The following is a 22,583-nucleotide window of genomic DNA, read 5'->3' as shown; positions in this document are numbered from 1 at the left end:
CCTCAGTCACTTTATGTCCCAGCGTGCCCCATCCCAGTTCTGCTCCCAAACAGAATAGCATGGCTGCACAGGAGCTGGGTGATTCTTCTGGCCAGTAGGCAGTGCTTCTGCTGGGCAGTGCTTCAGCTGGAGGAGGCCTCATTTCTGCAGCTGTTGCGTATCATCATCTCTCAGCAGTCCGTGTCCCAGACATGGAGCCCAGAAGTTGTCCTGCACAGTGGTCCCAGCTGTTCTACAAAAGGTCACCTCTGAAGCACAGTTCTGCTGTCACTGCACTTTCTCCCACGCACTGACACTGTTAGGAAGATTCCTGTACAGTTGAGGAAGGGGCTGCGGCTGCCACACATCCAAGTGGAAGGTGCAGCTGTACAAAGCCTGGAAGCCACCAACACAGAGGGAGGCTGAGGAGCTCCAGCAGCACTGCGCGTGGCTCAGAGCTCCCACAGAGCAGTCTGGCAAGGACAGCAGCACAAGGTGGATCACGCAGCTGAAGTGGGGATGTTTAATCCTACTGCAGGACGTGGGGACACTGGGCTTGCTTCCCATACAGATGTACTCAACCACATACACCCAGAGCAACTCCAGAGCATGCCAGGCAAGGCATCCCTCCAGCAGGCTATCAGGTGCCCACCTGCTGCTGGCTCTTACTTTCCAGGCTGCTAGTTCAGACAAATCCTCAAACTTTCTTAAAATAATACTAAGCAAATTTTTAAATTATTTCTTTGTTTTATTAAATACACTACAGTGGTCTTTTGTACTCCATCATCTTTTGATCACTCAGATTGACTCGCTTAAAAACATATTTTATAGAAAAAACATCTGCAAAATTAAAGCTAAAATAAAAAGAAACAAAAGATATTACACACCTCTGGACAGCCTGCATGTTAGCAAAGACCTTTTATTATCTGACCTGAACACAGCCTTAAACTAGAACATACTCATGAAACAGGACACATTCTTTGAATATGGCACACCTCTGATACAAGTTAGACTGAAGGAGAACTAGTGCAATGATGTTCACTTGCATCTAACAACAGATCAATAAAACCTAGATTTCATTACTTTGTGTTGATATTTTTTCCCCAAACCCAATTTGATTTGTTCTCTCCCAACCACAACAAAAAAATCCAGTGATTATTCCTGTCAGACACTCTCCTTACATTGCACAAAGCAAGCTTCATTTCAACCAGCTGATCCATATTTACATTGAAGCATGCAAAGGAGGATACTGCAAGTATTCACAATGCAAATCTATTAAATACAGCATAACTGAACAACAAGGTGTCCCTTTAACACTGCAATTCTATAGGCTTTTTTTTTCTGTGGTGGAAGTTTCCAGTGTATGAATTATAAAACAGCATACAATTCAGAAACAGAGTTTTGCAAATTCTGTTGGTATTTTGATGGACTAAATCTTTCCGAGCTGTGTCTAGCGCCGAAACCAAAGCCAGCTGTTGAGTAGCCAGAAAGCTACAGTAATCGAATACATGATCATCTCCCTTTTAGCACGCTCTTTGTTTTCTTCTTCCAGAAGCTGGAGACGCCGATTAAGTTTGATTATCTAAAAATAAACACACACTTTTAATAGTTTAAATAAAGTTGCCAGACTTTCAAGAAGCTTAAATAGGCATCCAAAATCAGTATTGTCCTTGATGGATTTTAAACACTTGATAATGTAACTTTCCATCTTTTTTTTTTTAGTGGCTAGTGATCAGACCTTGCTGTCCCTGCTAAGCAGGAGCAGAAATGGAGTTGGACTCCCCAGACCTCCAGAACAATACTGATTTGTGCAGGCAGTCTAGCAGGGATACAGACAGCGTATCTCACCACATCAACTACACAGCTTCCTTTGCAGCCATACCACTATATTACAACAGACAGCCTGCTTTCCTATTTTACCACTACAGCTTTTTCTTAATATTATCAACTGTTACACATTACATACCTGCCTTCTTAAGGAAGCAGCATCTACAACAGTCATGTCGTCCGGTGTTCCTTCAAGTGTGGTATCCATGTTGGAAAGACCGTACCTATCAGGTTACAGAGATCAATTAGCTGCCTGATCCGTACAAAGTTTAGCAAATATTGCATTTTATAAGCATTCTAGTAGATGTATTTTTGGTGGTGATAGGCAGGAGAATTCTCAGACCTTTTGGCTTTTACTGAGTTACGTACTTTCAATAGGACGATGACTGAATCAAGCATGAAGATGTATTATGTGGGTGATTGGCTCAATCTGAGTCCACTGCTTTCCACATTCAAATATTTCTGGAATTTCTCCACACAGACAGATCTCTTAGTATCACTTGGTCTCTCAACACTATTTCTAGTTATTCCACTGCTTAGTGAACGCTGAAAATTGCCTGAGCTAAAACACCACAGTTGAAAGAGATGTGCAATAGATCTGAACTAACCAAATGAAGATTTGGAAAGAAGTGGGTATCTTATGCTCAGTATCTATTCAAATATTCCACCTACTGAGATTAATGGTCTCAGTCAAAAGAACCTTAATATTTTAGATAAAGGACAGAGAACGCTATAAACAAAGAATCAGGTGCCATCACTGCTTGGTGAATTCTGCATGCTTCAGAAAGAGGGTTATTATCAAAACACCTCAGTTTTCTTGATGTAATGACTCAGATAAAGCTTTATTCTAACTCCAGGATAAGTTATTTCAATACACACATTTTCACATAGTTGGTATCTTCACTTTGATGAAAACAGAAAAGCGTAGTGTGAAACGGGAATTCCCTTAATCCTGATCATGACCTCACATTTTAAGATTACATCCAGTTCCGCCGAAGTGATGTCAGTCTGCCAACATAATGGCTGTAAAAACACATCCTGCTACCACTAACACTCATAGGCATGTCACTGAAATCACCTGGAAAAAAACAACATGATGCAAGGCCAACTTTTCTAGCAATAACAATACGAAATTCAACCACTATTAAACAGGAGGCACTCAAAGCACATTGCTAATGTAATTTAAAATCCTCTCCTGGCCGCACAACTTCTGCAGCATTGTTCTATCTACTATACAAGTAAGTTCCATGGTAAGGAATAAGGGCCTGAAATGCCTTAAGAGGTGAGGGGGGAGATGGAGAAGCACTGTGATCCATTAAATTAGTGGATCGCAACTGACAGTAACAACAAAATCTTTACCTGGTGTTGTCATGATGAGGGTTAGAGGAAGTGGTAGCAGCTGACCCACCACGTAACACTGGCCTACAGCAGTTTTGTGTAGACAGAAAATAGGAGACAGAAACAGGAAATGACAGAGATAAGAGGTAAAACACACAGAACAAAGGAACATCAAAATATTTCCACTTATATATTTCTATACAATGCCTATTTATTTTACTGAATTTAATTAACACCAAGTGTTTACAGCTATGTAGGTTTGGTTTTTTTTTAATGAAAAAGCTTCATTTGTGGAAGATGAATGGTTGGAATATAGACTTGGGAGGAGTTATCAACCATACAATTCTATGGGATTCCTCATATTTTTTAAAAAGGCTCTCCAAAAAACAAAACCTCAGGAAAAGAAATATCTATACTTATGCAGAACAGAATATGTCAGTTGGAAGGAACCTGCAAACATCATCTAGTCCAACTGCCTGACTGCTTCATAGCTAACCAAAAAAGCATACCATTGAGGACACTGTCCAAAAGCCTCTTGAAGACTGACAGGCACGAGGCACTAACCACCTCCATAGCAAAGCCTGTTCCCTTGTTTGACCATCCTCGTGGTAAAAGCAATTTAGGTTCCTAATGTCCAGTCTGAACCTCCCCTGGTGCAGCTCTGTGCCATCCCATGCATCCTGTCCTCAGTTCCCAGGAGCTCGACACCTCCCTCTCTGCTTCCCCTCAGGAAGTTGTGGTAAGCCATGAGGTTGCCTCTTGGACTCCTTTTCTCCAAACTAGATAAACCAAGAGCCCTCAGCCTCTCCTCAGATCAGACAGCTTCCAACTTTATAAAAGCCTTTTAATCACTCTCTCCTCTCTCTAAGGAAAGGATTTCTGGCTTGTCTTTCTTCACCTAAGCTAAATATAACTCAGACAACAAGGGCTACAGACCTAAGGACCATGTACAGATATAAAGAAGAGGCAGGAAGAAGTGACTAAAAGCTTCAAGTACATGGTAAGAGCATCCCTGTTATTACTGCTCTTTCAAGTTTGTTTCCTTTTATTTCTAGGCAGAGGGCAAGAAAAGGTTACAGCTTTCTAAGTTGTTTAAATGATACAAGCACCACTTTGTCAGGAAGAAGTTGGCACACCCCAATTTTCAGAAGACATCAGCTGTATGTTCTGATGACAGTGACACTGTGAATTTCAGTACCTCTGCTAACGAGGCAGTTGCACACCTGTGCTGTGTAACAAACTGATTTCAAGCAGTTGAACTATTTCTTCTATTTTCCCAATGCCAGCAGTAGGTATTTGTACTGTGCACTCAACCCACATATATACCAGCCTCTAAAGTTAGCAATAGGGAAAGAGAATCCAGGGTTGAAGATCCTTACATCTGTGACAGTTGGGAGTCACAGGTCTGGTGCTGAGGCAGCTAGGTGAGCACTGTGGCCTGGCCCAAAAATGACCAAGTGCTGTGCAAAAACATCACAATCGCTGTGACTGAATTGAAGAGATTGAGGGTCTAGGAAGCCTTAGCAAACAGCTTCTCAGTACACAGCACTGGGATTAAGTCCTACTCTAAACAAATCTTCTGCAATTGGAGCACATTGCTATTATATCATAAAACTAAAAATGAAGTCCTGGAAGTGAAAAATGAGAGGCAGACAAGCGAAAGCCAGCATGATGCACCTTACAAAACAGAAGTTCCCAATCCCAGCACCAATAATAAAATAATATTCTTCCTCAAGTTCTCAAAAATGGTTTTCCTATTTCTTACTGGGAGAAATAATTCTGTTAGTCTCCAGTCTTGCTGGACAGAGGCTATAACTAAATGCTTGGAGAAAACACAAGGAATTCAGCATAAAGCAGTTATAGAACAGGTTACAGAATTCCTCCGTGAGCAAAAGTTGACTGTAATAAACAAATACGCCAACAGCAGCTTGATGTTGTGTCATGAGACCAACAGTTCTCAAATGCTCTCTGAACTCTAGTTCTCTGTGGCAGTTTGTGGTAAACTTAAGGTTTTACAGATGCTGCAGAACTTATCAATGCTATGTAACCTGTACCATCCTTACAAAAAAAAAAGCCTTGGGTCTGGAAGCAACTGAAGACTACAGCAAACAACAGAACTACAGTCCTGCAGGTGCCATCCAAACCGGGAACCTGAGCTACACTGAAGACACACCTTTAATCTCACTCTAGCGTGGCGGCTTTGTTGTCTTCTTCCTTTTCTCTGCAGTTCACGTTTTTCTTTCTTTATTGGTGGGCCCAGGAGGATCACCACAGTATTTCCCTGCCTCTCCCACCTTTTTTACTTGCTCAATTTCAGGAAATCAGCAACAACAGCAACAAAAAGTAATTTAGATAACAGTGACATCTAAATCAGTGAGATCACCTCGCCCTCAAACTCAGCAGTAAATTTTCAGGTAAATACAGTGTGCAGTAGCTCAACTCTCCTCTAGTTGTAAAGGCATGACAATCTTCCAGCAAGTAGTATAGTAAAACAAAACAAAACAAACCCAACAAAACCTAAAACTTTTGGCTGCTTCTGGCACCAACCTAAGTATTAAAACACGATCAGAAGCAGCCATAATTTAGGTATGCTCAGCACTTAAATATTTCACTGCAAATACAATGGCAGCCTAAAACACAACGGGAATGCACAGTAATGGATTTTAATAACAGTGGTAAAACAGGTAATAACGCAATGACCAAATGAACCAGGTCTATCTTCCTCTGCTTGGAGCAGAGCATGCAATACCACAGTAATGATGCAATCAAATGGTCTGAGAGGAAAACAAGAGGTGTGGATAATCTAGGTCCAGCTTATATCACCTGTGTGCATACACACGTGACTCAGGCCAGCAATTCGTTGTTCAGTAGGGGCAGCAGCTATGTTGACTTCTCACCGTACTTTGAAACTTATCTGGAAATCTCAAACAGCTGTAAGAATGTGCACTAGGACTTCATGGACGTGATTGGGAGGTGAACTGGGTAAGAAGTTCAGCTGAAGTATAGAAGCTCTGAAGTACAGAAAGGATTTGTGCACTGAAGCATCAGTGAGTAGGAACAACTGCTCTCCCTGCTCACCTCAGCACTACAAGCGATTACTTCAACAAAGCAAGGCCTCCTCACATCTGCAGCTCTGTTCCATTTGCTTCTGAACTGAATTACCCTCATCTAAACTCTTGTGTAAGGACTGGTACAGTCTTAACTTGCACCATATTATTTCTATCATGAAGATTGTCATCAGCTTCTTCAAAATAAAATGTGATCTTACAAACACTTCAGGAAATTAATACGTGGGTGAGGTTTGGCACTTAGTGAGGATGGTGGCTTTTTAGAAAGTACTTATCTAATAAAAAGGAGACAGCAATGAATTTCTATACTTTTTCTTTCCAAATAGTTAAGTCCTTGGTTCAAGAGGTAAAGAATAGCTTAGATGAAGTACAAATATTGTAAAAATTAATCGATTTTTTTTCCCCTGCACTTTATTTTAAATAATACTAAAATATCCTTAAATGCAGCTTTTTTGGTTGCCTGCAGCATATGAGCCTTTAAAAGACTAGTTTTTGGTCTCATAGAAGTTGAAAAAAGGTTAGAACTGGAAAGCAAAACTGACCTATTGTCCTTGTCCAAGCTGAAGGAAGTGCAAGAGTAAACAGACAGTGTAAGCAGTAATCATTATATCGTTGCCCATCTGAAGAATCTATCATGCGAGCAATGCCAACCAAACCAGGCATAATTCATTAGCTGCAGCAGTGTAATCAACACCTACCATCAGCAGTTTCAGTGAATTGCAAGGTAATTTTGCAAATATTTTGTAAAAAGAAAAGCAAGCCACGAAATAAGGAAAAATATTTCCAGTAAATAGCACAAGTCAGACCTTGCTCAGTTTAAAAGATCTCATAATTAGCATAAAATTTAAAACAGTTAAGGCTTTCAGATAGAACACATTACGCAGAGCAAAAGAACAGACAGCAGTTTGAAACAGTTTAAAATGAACAATATTTTACAACCATGCAAGTGAATCATCCAAATTTCACATTCCTACGCTGGCTGTAGAATGACAGTGGGTATCTAAACAACCAACCACTAGGAATACACTTTTACCTTAACTGATAAATTCATTTTGGGGGGTAAGACTGCTTGGCAGGCGAGTAACACCAATTTCCTGCTTCTTTTCAGAAGGCTACTAAGAGTGCCTCAAAAAATGAACCCAAACCAGGAAGAGTAATGCAGATTTAGAAGCATTTAGAACCCTAGAATTATTTTGATGACTGAAGTTAAAAGTGTGCTTATTAATATGTATACATGCAATATCCAAGGAAATGTGGGCAAGAACCCGCCAAATGGAAGGCAAGGTGAATCTTTTTTGCTTCTCTGCAGACTGAGGAAAGGGCCAGAATTTCAGTCCATATTTTAACAAGGACTTCTGGCACAATATACAGTACTGTTACTCTCAGACAGAAGAATTCCTCTTTGTCTGGGAGCTTTAATTTTGTTAGGAAAGCAAAACACCACCACAGCCTGTTGCTCCATCTAATCTTTTGATACTGACAAGATTGAAAGAACAAAAATAAAACAACAAACAACTATTGCCCAATGGACACGCATTGACATTTTAACCTCTACAATTTGGAATTTCATGGGATTAAGACTGGGTTTAGCACCCAACTGTGTTTTGCTTGATTTTTATTTTCATTTTTCATTTTTTTTCCCCAAGTTCCAGGTTAAAGGCATAAAGATCAGCAAGACTGGAGTTCTGTGTGATTTGGTAATATTAATACAGGCATTGACGTACATTCCTGTCAGTAAACGTGGTGAGCTACAGGAGGTACAACTGTGAAAACAGGCATTTTCAATAAGATTGGCTTGATGGTCATACTTCCTTACCAAAACAACTAGAAAGCAAATCACTTCACTTTATAGAATATTAGGAGTGCTACTGGTACTACAGCAAAACCAGAGGCAGATAAGGAACTTGAAAGAACTTCTGAGTACAGCCCAGCTTAAGGACTGCAGGAGGAACGAGCAGTTCATCCCAGCACCCATGGCAGTTTGCTTCTATAATTCAAACTCTCTGCAAGAACTACAAAATGCAGCGATTCTTATCTGAACCTCTGTGACAAACACAGTATTGAAATTAAAATTGCTTTTGCTAAGAAAATTTAATCATTTTTAGTCTTTATAGATGCTTCTGCAGCGATAAACATGTCATTCTAGTCGTGCTCAGAAGTGTCAAATCAAAACAGCACAGGGACACAGCAAGTGGGCAAAACTCCACTTGAAAAGAATGGAACTACACTGATCACAACAAGGCTTCTTTGGGCTCATCAGTTCTCAAAGTATCAGCTTACTCATAGAAACAAAAAAATTATAAATTGAAGGAGAAACTGTATATATTGGTTTTTCTTCCCCTCCCCCCCCCCCCCAACATCCAGTGAAGTGGTCACCATCAGTCACGTATCAACCAGAGATAAGTATTCATTATACAAACTGACAGAGCTAAAGTCTCAACATATTATCAAAAGCAGCATCTGCAACCAATGCCTTGCACAGAAACATATCCAGTTTCTGTACGTTTGCACAGAAACATATCCAGTTGCTGTACATTTGATTTATGGCAACATCAACCCAATCTTATTGATTTGCACCATTACTCACCAAAATAAAAGTAGTAGATAAGGTTAATAAATTTGCAGGTTTGAGATAAGGCATTAATTGAAGAAAAAACCTGACAACTTGGAAAAATTAAATCCCTCCCAGTCGCAGATTAGCTCTTACAATTTTTGTTCTAAGGAAACCTTGCTTCTGTTTATTGAAATACAGCATTATTTTGAAATGTGAATTTTGGACAATTAAATTGCTTATGAATAGTGAACGCAAAGGAAAGCAAAAGCAAATAATTTCATCTCATTATTTTGTAAACATAAACCACACTCCACTAAAAGGAGAAAGAAAATGAAAGCAGCAGAAGCTGGCAGAATCAGTGACAACCAATCACCTGCGATTTTCATCCAGCACATCCAAGACCTGCTGGTAAGCCCTACGTGTGGAAGACTGGATAAACGATAAAATGCCACGAGCAGAGTAAAGATTAGTTCCGTCTTCAGGCAACATATTGGGAGGACAGACACGAGCCTGTTGCACTGATGGTGTCACACTGTTCATATAAGCACAATAAATGAAGAAAGAAATACTGTAGTCAGATTTTTAATTAAAAAAAAAAAAAAAACAAAAAACACCAAACTTTTCAGATAGCACCCATTTCAAAATGTTTATTGCTCGCTTTCAATTTACCCTTCTCTCAGCATTATGAAGGTGGCATCCCCAAATTCCAGGTGTAAGGAATTGTGAGCTATGTTCACATACGCAATTCTGAAGGGTTACACTGCATAGTTTTAGGAAGGCCTTGCCCAGCCAATTCCGTGCCTGGCAAAATCAGCAGACAAGTCCTCACTGACACCAATGAGAAAGTATTTTTAAAAGCACAAGTTTTCTCAGCAAGGAGAACCTCGCAGACTCTTTAACAATTTTTTCTTCATGTTGTGACTAAAGATCAAGATAACATTTTGATTTGCACATGAACGACGTTTAAAGGCTATTGCTAGCCTTTCAGCACAGAATTCATATCCCAGGGATAAGTTACATGATCTGAGTTTTTGGCCATGATGAAAAAAAAAAAAAAAAAAAAATAAGACCCTTACAAAAAATACAGAGGATTGAGATGGAAGGATGAGCATTTTGGTTTAAAGCATTATACAAACCTTACCTCTACCAGACAGAAGCAAATTTAGATAAACTGCATTTGATTAAGTCATTTTTCCTCAAGTTTAACCTGACATCATCCACATTGCCCTTCAAACACCAAGGTTTTCTTTTCTTTTAATCAAAGATTCTTAAGTGAGGCGTTTTTTTTTTTTTTTTTTAAAAGAGGAAATCACTTCTGTTAGCTTTCTCATTTACATTAACACATACATACAACATACATACAAGAGAAAGCGTGCATCACTGTACCCTTTAAATCTTGGGATAGTTTCTATTCCAAGATTAACATTCTTATTTCAACACTCCTTGAACTGTTGATGCAAAATAGAAGTGGCAAAGTTACCAGAGTTAGAATACAAATCTTTCCACATTTGTTAGCATTTTTATGAAACTAATCAAACCCTGAATGGTTGAGCAATTGTAAATGGGTTTGAAAGGTAGATAATTTCCAGGTGGGTCACAGCCCTTTAATGCTCTGTTTTGAACAGAGCTGCTTTGTGACTGGCTGGCAACAAGACTACAAAACTGAGAAAGAAAGAAAATTCAATTGAAAAGAGATTCAAAGCATGTTACGCAGATGTCCCTTCAGCCACAGAACAGTTAAAGCCATCCCAAGCTCCTAGAGACATGCAAAGACAGCAGTGGCTGGTGCTTGACTGACATTAGTCAGTATTTATCAGCTAAAGTGCAAATACCTTCTCATGTTGCTGAAGAATAAGTGTAGCCAAAAGTAAAAAATAAAAATAAACATTTCTATATTTTATTTTTTTCTATGAGTTGCAGAATTGATCTCTCTTTCACATTTACGATGATTTCCATTTTGCCATCAATAGCAGTGGTCACAGCCACAAATTTATTTCTTCAATTGCATTGGAAATCCCAGTAGTCAGTAGAAAAATCACTAGAAGCAGGGAAATATTGTTACTGCAGTAAATTCATGAGATTTTCTATTCCTGTATGGATTTACCAGCTTGAAGGAAAGGAAAAAAGAGCTCAAGCCTTGATGTCATAATATGTCTTCATACTACACAGCTAATTTTCCTTGTTTATCATCTCAGACATTAGGCTGAATGAGAGCTTTTAAAGAAGTGACAGTATATAAACATATGGAAAACCATAAAATACTGTAAAATTCACATTGTCCAAAATACTTTTATTGTAAATAACCCTAGTAATATTATTTGCAGAGTATTATGTAGATGCTGAAAAATTACAAACAAACAAACAACTACTGAACTAAAACTACACAAAACTCCCTAGAAGAAACTCACATGTAGAAAGTCCACAGTTCAGGAAAAAAAAAAAAAAAAAAAAAAAGACTGCAGAACCAGGTAGTTCCTAATTCACTGAAATACTCTACAGTCATTGGTTTATGGGCAGCTTCAAGAGGTGCTTCATTCAAGAGTTCTTTTTACTAGAGAAAAACTCATTTCTTTGAATATATTTCCTCCTGGACATGAAATAAACTGCACAGCAACATTAAATTAGTCAAATTTTCTCTGTAAGGACTACTGCTAATTTTGTTATTGTTCTGAAGTACACAGTTTAGGAGAGACCTTTCTTCCTTTCTGAAAGCAAGAATAATTAAAGGGCTCAAATCTCAGAGTTAGTGAATACGGGATGCAGGGGGCAAATGAAGAAGCTGAATTCTTCCTCTGTGCTCCTGTTTCAGGATTACTCATCTATAAGCATGCACTAGCCCCTTGGACTACATCAGAAGCCACGGAAAAGCAATTTAGTTAAGTAAACATCTGATACACAAACCAGCCAAGATGACACAAAAATAATTCTCTAACATTGAACAAGACTACTTATCAGAAATTGTAGCTACACCCTTATCTTTTCAATTGGTAGAGGAATGTTCTTAGTCTTCAATGCAATTTCATTTAAAATTTCAGAGCAGTTTTCACATTCAGTCCCAGATGGTCACTGTTTCAGCACTTTCTGGTTAAAAACACTAGTAAATTTCAGAACAGTGAATTATAGAAATTACTATGAAGGAGTTCAGTAGCAGTCTACCTTCCCAGCAGTGTCCCCAAAGCCTTCTAAAAAGGTGTGAGAAATACAGAGTTTGTTTCTCTTAGCTCTAGGAATATCAAATAAGGGTAAATAGATTTAAATTAGAAGTTAGTTTAGATTCAGCCACAGATTACACTATCATTAAAGACGTGCATACCACAACCTTTTACCCCATAACCTGCACGAAGAACAGGATTTCTCAAGCTATGAAATAGAAAAGTGCATCTCCTTAGAGAGCTCAAAGGGAAAGGCAGGAGCAGAAGGAAAAAAAAGAAACCAAAATCACACAATCCACCCATTTTGATCCAATCTCAGTGGCTTGTTGACTCATGATTCACAGTGGAACCTTTGCATTCAACACTGACTAGCAATGGCCAAGAAATAGCTTCATTTCTCCAGGTAATCACAGTCAAAGAACAAGACTGCCAGACTAAAGCTTTTCTTTTCTCTCTTTTTTCTTTTATTAATAAAATCAATTGTTAGTTGAAGCTCTGCCTTTCCTTCTCCACCACTAATTTCTCGCTACGTTTCTCACACCGGTGATTTGGGAAAGCTTGGTAAAGCATGCAACAGAAATAGAAACCACATATTCAGTGTAGCAAAGGCTGTTTCAATTTTATATTCTAAGTTACAGATACTTAGTGTGAAAGTTAGTATTGCAGAGAGCTACATACTTAAAAACACACTCCTGATTTTCATATACCAGGTAACATGTTGGCTTACGTGCAATCCTTAGTCGAAAGAGGTGACTGGAACCGTGGCATTTTATTTCTTGGGACAGTATCTGATCTGTGCCACCTTGAATAATAATTGTAATCTCTTAAGTAAGCATCCTTTATAAAAATGCCATTTAAAGAGCAGTTAATATTGCTAAATAGGTAGAAAGTTATTGTACAAGGAGATGCCCACTTGTTAGTCTCAATTTTTTTTTTTGTTTTTGTTTTTGAGCATTTGAGAATTACTTTCTCAAACAAAGCCAAACTCCCAACAAACTGTTGGAAATGCATGCAAATGGATGACAAGAGAGAGTGAAGAAAAAAAAAATGACTCAGAGAACAAGAGGAAAAAAAACCTTATCTATATCATACGGAGAACATAGTGGTAAAGAACACAGCCAATTCCTTTGCCTCAATCTATTCCAGAACATTTGATTTTGTCACTTTTGTAGGTCAGGAAATGGAATTTTGCACAGTACATGCGAGTATTTTGTCTCGCATGAAGACAATACTGTTGCAGATTAAAACTTGAGTATTATACTCTCTCGCAAGCAGATAAAGTTTTTACACAGCAGTATCCAATGTGCTTTTTCAATAGGGACAGTCTACTCAGTGCTACCTCATCTATCAGGAAAATAGACAAAAGAAAAAAACAACTTTTATAAGAATGAAATATTTGATGTAATTTGAAATGAGTGTAAAAGATGGGACTGTGTTTCCTATGAAGATGTGAACTAGACTCCAGAAAAACCCATGGGAAGAAGGTGCTGGTCTTTGTTGCAGTACTTTTTATTGCAGAACTACCTAAACATGAAAACAACTTAAAAGTCAAGCCAGTTTTGATGAAGCAGCATTGTACCATTGCAGTAATTAGAGCAAAGATAATACTATCAGCCAACACCACTGGAGACAAGAACTTCAAGAGCAGCTAGTTTCTTGTGTATTTGTACAATAGTGGAAAAATATTATTTCTGGGAGGTAAAGAAATTAAAGTTGAAGTTACATGAGACATAACAGGTGTACACTTAAGTTTTCTGTAGTGCAAAGAATGCATTTTTAGTAAAATTTCTCTATTTAAACGGCTTATTATCGATAACAAAGGGAATGAAGTTGAGAAGAAATTAATCATGTTTACCAAGAATCTCTAAAAGAAATAGCCATCTATACAGGCTATGTGATAATCAGTACCATCTGAGGTAGCGTAATTAACATCAAACAGGCTTATTTGCTTGCATTGCCTATCTCATTCAACATCAGAACATATCCACATCAGCAGTGTCTCTGAGTGGCTACCACAGTGAAAACAGAATGCTATCTTATTAGTTTTGTTCATAGAATCACCACTTCTATTTCCACAAAGCTTACTTTTTTCTTTTGCTGTTTGCAATATATGTCCCATAGGCCTAAATGATAAGAGTCAAGAGATACCAAGCCTTTTGTTCTGGGTGCAAAAGGCACGGCTCACACAAACGCAGAATTTCACCTTGAACAGAGTATTTTCATAATATGTATTGATAGAACATTTTCCTGAGCATTAGCCAGGTCTGTAGTTGCATTCTCCACCTGCAGATTGATACAAGCTAAATGAGGCAGAAATGACAGAATTGCTATGAATGCCACAGCATTTTGAAAGTGCTTTCTTTTTTGACCACACAGCGTCAAAAGCAGCAATGATGACAAAAAAGAAGCATTTCTAGGAATCTCAGTGGTATCAGAACAGATGTTCTATATGCTAGGCCCAGCATAACTTCTGTCATAAGAAAAAAAAAAAATGCATTTTCTGCAGGCCAGCAAATGTGGAATGCTGCAGTGAAGAAATTCAGGTTCTTCCACATTATCAGTAGAGAGCACAGATACAACAGGCTTAGTATCACTTAGATGTTACTCTTCATAGAAACAAAACAGACTGATCCAGAATCTTGTGTAAGTTTACATAATTCTTCCAGAAGACTGGAAAAGCCTAGTAAAATAACCTGGATTTAACATTATGCAGCTGCTAGCACAAGCATCAAGACAGGAAAACTCATCTCCAGATGTGTCACAATTTCCTGGCTCTTGCATACAATAAATGGAGTTGTGAAAATTAGCAGTGACTTAGTTCACTCATCACGTCCCTCTTAAATTTAGAGGACATCAGGTTTGTATTGCACTGCCAAGCCTCTTTGAAGGACTGCTAATAGATTAAGCAATTATGTTGGCAAATAACATTTAGACAGTTTTAAACCAGTAATTCTACATATAGTAGAACAGTAAAGCACAGAGATGAATTTTGCAAATTTAAGATTTCTGGATTGAAGAAATTCAGACATGAGAAGTCTCACAGGGATGGGACACATCCAGGCAGAGCTGCTCTTGCTAGTTTTCTAGGTTGCTGGCTAGGCAGACGCAGCCCGTGACTTTAGGGAGCGCAAACAAATGTTGGGAGCATGGATAAAGTGATTTCAAGAAACTGCAAGAATTCATTCACCATCTGCTTTTCCTCCAGCAAGGATCGAAAAAGTAACATCACAGTGCTAAACTTCTTCACAAGCAACTTCCACCACATGAAGACCATCCATTCCTGCATGCACTGTATGCAAACCATCAAACAGGCATTTGAAGGTCATTCCTGTGGCAAAGTTCCAGCATATCCAGTCCGACATATTTTAACTGGGTGACCAATGTCAAAGGGAACTTGGACACTTACTAGGCTGCTAAAACACCTGGAGACTGAGCTGATCAGCAGCTTATGGATGTGAATTCGAGTTCGTCAGCTCAGTGAACTTAAAGTTCAGTAGATGTAGATATGTGAGATCTATGAGCTTGTATAAAAAGCCTGATTAAGAAAAGGAAGATAAGCAACAGTATTTCCATGAAGATCTGGAGGAAGAGAAGGAAAACTGTAATTCCTGAAATAGGCATCTGAATACATTTCAGCAGTTTTAGACAAATTGACTCACAGGTAGATAGAAACCTAGAATATAGAGTACCTCTTGGTACTCCTGTAAATACAAGAGAGCAGGCATTCCTAGGACAGTTTACTTTCTTTTTTTTTTTTAAACACTAAAAATAAGTAGAACCCTAAGTAGGTCATGTGCTTATTTCCTGAACTAAATTTAAGGTGGTTTAGCAATATTGCACTATTGAGTCTTCATTTGTCCAACACAGAATGAATCCCATTGTTAGGTCTCACATCTCAGATTCTTTCATTAAAGCAGCATTTCTTAGGGTAGCTATATTAGGAATTGTTTTGATCAATACATACATATATAGGAAGATTAAGTGTTACACTGCAATAAAAGTAAAATTATTGCCAGGTGGAAGAATGCCATCACTCAAAATATACTGAGAGCAATCAAATGACTACTGTATCTAATTGGAACACATAGACATGCATGTCTTTAGAAAGTACCATAAGAACTGCTACCTCTGATGGTATCAGTAAATGAACTTTCCAGTTCTAAATCTACTTGCCATTTTTGTCTCAGGAGATGATGATACATGCTCACAGATCCCAATCCACAAAGTATACAGACACCAATGAAAAACGACTTACTCTCATACTCATGAGAAATAACCATATTTCTTTGTCTATTAATTCAAACCATTATGTGATACCAACAGCAATAACTGGGAACATTTTAATGCACACAAATAACTCAATTTCTTTGAAATAACCTGAAAATTCAGGAAAAAAAAAAAAATTACACCAGTTCAGAAACTGAAAAATCTCCTAATGCAGCAATTCACAATAACTCATGAAACAACCATGTGCCCACAAACACCTCCACCTCTAAACTCCAAGAAAACCCTCACTGTACCAGAAGCATAGAAATTAAGAAAAATGCTAGCTTTCTAGTGTTCAAAATTATATACTTGCTACAGCACACAAAAACAATACTTAGCAAAACAAAACAAAAAAAACAGCATGAGGAGATAAAGAACAAAAGAGATACGTAGTAAAGCTGTAGTTGTGTCCCTGTACCCTCTTGCTTTACTCACATGGAATCATTTCTGGCCAACTGGCCATTCTGTCGAGTAGCATTTTCACTCATGGAACGTTCTCTCTTCAGTCTTCCCACTGAACGAACCTGCACAAGAGGGGAACAAAAGGGAGATGAAAGACAGGAAATCCCAGGATCTAAAAACAGCACTGGAGAGTTAAGTTAGTTCAGTCCTCAAAGGCAAACTGGAGCTGTTGAAGCAGTCCAGAGGAGGGCCACGAAGACTGTAAGGCCAGAGCACCTCTTCATGAGGAATTGAGGGAAGTGGGTTTGTTTAGCTTGGAGAAGACTCCAGGAAAGCTCACTGAGGCCTTCCAGTACTTTAGGGGAGCTTATAAGCAGGATGGAGACTTTTTACATGACCTGATAGTGATAAAAGGGGAACCGCTTTAAACTAAGAGAGGAAATTTAGGTTACATGTTAGGAAGAAATATTTTACTCAGGGAGTGGTGACGCACAGGAACAGGCTGTCCAGAGCGACTGTGGGTATCCCATCCTTGTTCAAAGCCAAGTTAGATGGAGCCCTGATTTGGCGGTGGCAACCAGCCCACGGCAGAGGAGTTGGAACTAGATGATCTTTAAGTCCCTTCCAACCCAAGCCATTCTGTGTTTCCATGGGTCTCTTGGTGATTAGGAGGAAGGCATCAGATGAGAGGATCTGATGCTGGTACATGTAAAACCAAGTTCCAGACTCACTGCCATCCTTTTGTTATCAATCCATACAACCCAATGCCACAAGTATGAACAAGTCTACAGGATGCACAACTTCACTAGTATTTTCCAGTTTGTAAGATGCCAATTACACATCATTCACCTGCATGCCACTGCCATATGCTTCTTTAAAGTATGTTTTTTAGACTTCTGTTAAAACTCACTATTTCTATGTATTATATCATTTGTCAGACTGTCATGCCTATAGCATCTCACTATGTGTTCCAATAACAAAACTGCAAATTAAAACCACCAGTCATTTTGTCAGTTAAATACAGAACTTAAAGGTCACAGTTAGAACTACAGTGCTTATAAAGATATTTTGTATTTTCCTAACTTAGATTGCAGCAGATAGACCTGCACTACAGCAGAGAAATCTTTATTTCATTTTGCTTTAGAAAAAAAATTCTCAACCAGGTAAAAAGCAAAATAAGTACTAGCCTCTTCATTTTGAGGGGTCTGTTGTGGAGGTTTTTCTAAGTCCAAAAAATCTAGTGGTCGATCACTAAGAGAAATAACACGGGGAGGAGTTTTCAATGCCAGTGGTTTGAATGGAGTAGACTGAAGAAGGTCGAGGTCTGGAGGCCTGGAAAGTGGAATGTCTTCACTATTACCTGCAAGAACATCAGTTGTCAATAGAAAGCAAGTTTCTCTTGTTAACTATTTCCTTCGCAAGTTACACCAAACTATTCACAAAGCATTTTCAAAATTTGAGGTACTTCCTAGGCCAAAGTTGATGAGCAACAACTGTTTGAGAATTGGAAAACATTTTATAAGTTTTTCTTTAAAAATATATTTCTGTCCTTTCAGAAATTTGGGGGATTTAAATTTTGGCCTGTTTTTACCATATTGAGATGCAGACATACCTGCCACTACAATCCGCTCTGGAACCTGCATAGTTACACTGGCATTTGGAAATCCTTCTGGGATGCTCTTCTCAAGGTCAGCATTCTGAGGAGCCACTTTGAGTTTCTCTGGGACCCTCATGCGCTGACTGATCCCTTCGGTGTACTCCATCTCATACTGAAGGCGATTGATTTCTGCCATCTCAGCAGCTGGTGATGGGAACGCAGCCCCACTCATCCTGCCAAAAGGAAACCATGAGCTGTAATAGCAATGTACAGAAGCATGGAAAGCAACTAAGGGGATCTCTCTCTGGTTTAAGATTGAGAGAAAAAGAAATCCTAGAGCTGTGCATGTAGAGCGGCAGGAAAGGGACCACTGATGGAAACTATGGGCTAGAGAGGGAACTCAAATGGCTGACAGAACATTTTCACTGGGGCAATGGCCGAGGGACCTCATCAGTAGCTCTGATAGAGATAGTAGCCGTAGCTTGGGTTAAGAAAGAAACCCTGGAGACACAGTTTGAATGAGGCTGCAGAGCAGCTCCCAGAGGAAACTGTGAGCTGCAAGAAGCCTCACTTGTGAGAAACCTCAGCCAGTCAACAGCTGGGGGCCTCAGCTGTAGCTCAGCTCAGACAGAGACATCGGTTACTTTTACTGTTAGGGTTAATGGGAATATTTATTTGTATACATCTATGCACATGCACAGTATGCAAATACAGTCAGTATGGGAAAACCATCTATGGGAAACAGCTTACTCCAGCAAGAAATCTGTTATTGGCACTGCTTGAAGTGGCTCCCCAAGTGAAGCAATCTATTCCTGCAAAAGGGCATTTTTTGCCAATATAATTACAGCGACATTCTTTTGCTATTTTTGACAGCAGGGCTACATCTGTGCTTTGCTTGTGCCTTAGAAAGCTGAACACACAGAACCCTGACTACAAAATGTTTTAGTGCAGGTGAGACAGAACACGAATCACATCATCAACCAACCAGCACGAGCCCACACACAGCACCTCGTGTTTGGGAGCTGCATACCACCACCAGCATACCACCATGGTCAACCCAATATAACCTGCTCTTCTGTGCACACAGATGCACAAACACAACCTGGGTTCTTCCCTCAGCGCTTCACTAAAGAGCATCTGCTCTCAGGACCCGCCCAAGGAAACAGCCTCTGTGATCCTGTCAGATGGCACCTCCATCTGTTTTGCACATTCTATTTTCATGCAAAGAAGCCGGACGACCCCTTTATTCGTTGCCATGTAATTAGACTAATACTTGACAATATCACACAGAAACAATACTTCCCTATCAATAAAACCTCAAACTGACAGCAATCTTCAGACAGCAGAATTAAGCACACAGAAGGATATGGTCTAAGTAAGACTGCATTAAATACACTCATCCAAGATATGATCCACTTAGCAATCTGTCCTGGGATCTTTGATGTTACTTTCAAGACTTACAGTCACTGCAGATCGAATGAAATACATTTATTCATCTCAAAGCTTCACTCATTTCAGCACATTGCAGAACTGGGTATCAAGGAGAAGGTCGTCATTCTATTTAAACTTAAATATCTATCCTTAAAGGAAGTGCCTGAAATCACACACAGATTTAATCACACAGAATGGCCCAGGTTGGAAGGGACCTCAAGGATCATGAATCTCCAACCCCCTGCCACATGCAGGGCCACCAACCTCCCCATTTAACACTAGACCAGGCTGCCCAGGGCCCCATCCAATCTGGCCTTGAATAATCAAATCAAATAAAAGGAATTGGAACAGCCCACTTTGCTAAATACTTCAAAATATGCATATGCTGTCTAAAGGAGCTCAAGAGGTGCATAAGCAGCTCTGTCACTTCAGGATTCTTACAGTTTTGTTTTTTTTTTTTGGCCCTGTCCTTCAGACTTGCAAACTACATTTGTCTCTCTCATGAAATGTTGGCTGAATCAGCCAGTGACAGGTAGAGACTTCCAGTATTTCCATTTTCCAAAAGGTACTTCTTCCCAAACAGGGCCTATGATCAGTAAAGCACTTCCAGATCAACAGCATTAAGATAATCACGATGCCAATATCAAAGAACCAATTTTAAGAAGACCTTAAAGTCCCCATTACTATTGGAGTCTATTGGAGGCAGCACACAGAGCAGCCACCTCTCACAAGACCAGACTACAGATGTCCCACAGCTTGTCTGCTTCCTTATTCTGAAGTACCAGGACAGCTATGATGTTTGTCATCAGGTATCACTACGCTGCAGCACTGTTTATTATACACCACAGCTTCCCTGAAGTTTGGTATTGATTTGTGTGTAAGTCAGCACAACTGCTGCTTCCCAGCTGTAAGATAAAGCGCACGCAAAAAATGACAAATCAGAACAGCTGTTCTATATAAAATATAAACTAGAAACTAAATAGTGCAGGGTGGGTCCAGCTGTACGTGGTAATTGCTGAGGAATACATACAGCACCTCAATACCTTCTTACTCTTACCTGCTTATCAACACTGACTTTTTTTTTCCTGTCAAGTCGATTTCAGTTTTTAACCTATTTATTTTTTTTTCTCCCCACAAGAGAACAGCAAAACCACAAACAGTGACATTTCAGCAGCAGAACTTCAAACAGGGCTCGTTAACAAACGCCCAGACGTTCAACAGGAACGTAACCATCCACTGCTTTCTGTCACAGCCATTAGGCAGATTTCAGAAGACACTAAAAAAAAAAATCACAACGAAGATTTTAAAACTTATACTTACAGAATTAAGTGGCTCTGAAAGGGCATTAAGTGGCTCAGAAAGACAACGTCGGGAAGCGACAAGGTGCAGTCGAACCACATAGGCGCCGAACTCCGGCGATCCTTCATCCCGCCCGACGCGACCGCCCCGCACACCGCGGCCACGGAACGCTGAGCGCGGCCCCGCTCCCGGTTCCTCCCCCCCGCTGCCCGCAGTTCCTCTGAGGCTCCGGCGCCTCCCGGAACCCCTGAACCCCCAGCAGGTTTCAATGCAAAAAAAAAAAAAAAAAAAAAAAAAAAAAAAAAAAAAAAAAAAAAAAAAAAAAAAAGAAGGAAAAGAAACCAAACCTTTTTTCCTTAACAGAAACACACCGGAAACGCTGGAGAACACAGCGCGGTGAGACGGCCGTGGATCCAGGACCCTGCGGGGAGGGGAGGCACGGCCTGGGCAGCCGGGAGGTGGCGGGGGCACGGCACGGCACGGCACGGCTCGGCTCGGCGACGCTCCCTCCAGGCCCAGCAGCGCGCACTCACCCAGACGCAGCGTAACGCGCTCGGCCCTGCCCGGCCCGCCTGTTGCCCCGGCCGGGCCGCCGCTGCCGTACTCCTGCGCTGCCTCCGGCGGACGGGGGAGCGTTCAGCGGCGTAATGCGCCCTCAAGCACCCTTCAGGTGAGGCGCCGCCACCGGGCGGGCTGACCCCATCGGGCTGCCGTAAGGACTGCCGGCCGCGGATCGCGTGTCACGTGATGGAAAGCGGGCGGAAGCGGCTCCCCCTTGCGCCTCACTTGCGGCCCCGCCGCAGGGCGCCCATTTTTAGTGAGGGAAGGCGGGCGGTGCGCATGCGTGCTGGTGGCGCCTGGCTGGTATTGGCAAGGAACCGCGTAGTTCAGAACTTCCAGCCCTTGTTTAAGCTTCGCAAAGGCCGTTCTGCGACCTTACGTAATTAGCACCGTGTAAAACTCGTCAGCGCGATGTAAAATACATCCGAACCACAACGCTCGTTTCCCGACTCGCTCCCAAGCAGCACCGTGACCGCCCGCCCCGCCCCTGCTGTCCTTCGGCAGCCCGAGGGCAGCGAAATGAGAAATGCTGTTATGTAGCGCAAATTATTTTTTTTTAACAGGATAAAAAAGCTTCCTCTTTTCACTATTTTTTTTTTTCAATGCCCACGGTTATGTTTTAGAGGTCAAAATGAGCAGCAGAGGCAGAAGTACTGAAGTGTATATTGATCCAAGGTCAATGCAGCTTGCTAATTCCGTCCTTACAAATGCCAAAAGCACCGTTTCACAGAGGCAAACGATCTGAAATATGATCTATTAGAAGGTAAAAATAAAAACTACACAGCACAGAAAATTATACATTGTTTCTCTGCAGATACAGGATGCTTCACTTGGCCTCCTTGAAACAAGCTGTTTTCCTGAGTACCCCTCAGCAATCCCCTTTCCTCTAGGGCTATCAAGATGAATTTTGCCTTTAAAATAATGAAAATCTAAGCCTTGAAGCACGCTAGAATTTTCTTCACCAGTGATTCCATGTGTACAGCAGGGCTCAGGTCCCGGGGTGTGGGCTGGAGCCTGGACGCAGGCCTGCATTCCAGGGCAGGGCCGGAGCAAGCAGGGCCTCCTCAGCTTCCTCACCCCACTTTCAGCTGACCTATCACTATAGATAC

General features: G+C 40.4%; 1 protein-coding gene across 8 annotated transcripts; it reads right to left on the bottom strand.

Annotated features, from left to right (window-relative positions):
• Positions 1-878: 878 nt before the first annotated feature.
• Positions 879-21,067, bottom strand: MFF (mitochondrial fission factor). 8 transcript variants are annotated; one of them, XM_052687175.1, is made up of 10 exons: positions 20,935-21,067; positions 18,199-18,416; positions 17,774-17,946; positions 16,620-16,708; positions 12,646-12,720; positions 9,140-9,298; positions 6,755-6,772; positions 3,166-3,228; positions 1,946-2,030; positions 879-1,561 (listed from the first exon to the last, which is right to left on the bottom strand). In XM_052687175.1, the coding sequence occupies exons 1-10, from the start codon at positions 21,039-21,041 to the stop codon at positions 1,430-1,432; spliced, it is 1,119 nt and encodes a 372-aa protein (XP_052543135.1). In that variant the 5' UTR covers positions 21,042-21,067; the 3' UTR covers positions 879-1,429. The 8 variants fall into 8 exon arrangements, with proteins under 8 accessions (XP_052543135.1, XP_052543136.1, XP_052543137.1 ...); XM_052687176.1 differs by lacking the exon at positions 6,755-6,772 and having other exon boundaries at positions 20,935-21,066; XM_052687177.1 differs by lacking the exons at positions 3,166-3,228; positions 6,755-6,772 and having other exon boundaries at positions 20,935-21,066.
• Between the last annotated feature and the right edge of the window lie 1,516 nt (positions 21,068-22,583).

This window comes from Tympanuchus pallidicinctus, unplaced genomic scaffold (assembly GCF_026119805.1).
Source record: "Tympanuchus pallidicinctus isolate F22 unplaced genomic scaffold, pur_lepc_1.0 scaffold22, whole genome shotgun sequence".
Classification (NCBI taxonomy): domain Eukaryota; kingdom Metazoa; phylum Chordata; class Aves; order Galliformes; family Phasianidae; genus Tympanuchus; species Tympanuchus pallidicinctus.
Note: the sequence above shows the minus strand (reverse complement) of the source record. Positions and strands in the feature narration are given on the sequence as shown.

Excerpts from the sequence above, each read along its gene's own strand:
- MFF (XM_052687175.1), bottom strand. The coding sequence starts at position 21,041 with ATGAAGGATCGCCGGAGTTCGGCGCCTATGTGGTTCGACTGCACCTTG. Across the intron at positions 18,417-20,934 it reads TTTCAGAGCCACTTAATTCT|GATGAGTGGGGCTGCGTTCC; the intron begins GTAAGTATAAGT and ends TCCTTTTGGCAG. Across the intron at positions 16,709-17,773 it reads AGACCCCTCAAAATGAAGAG|GTTCGTTCAGTGGGAAGACT; the intron begins GCTAGTACTTAT and ends CCTCTTGTGCAG.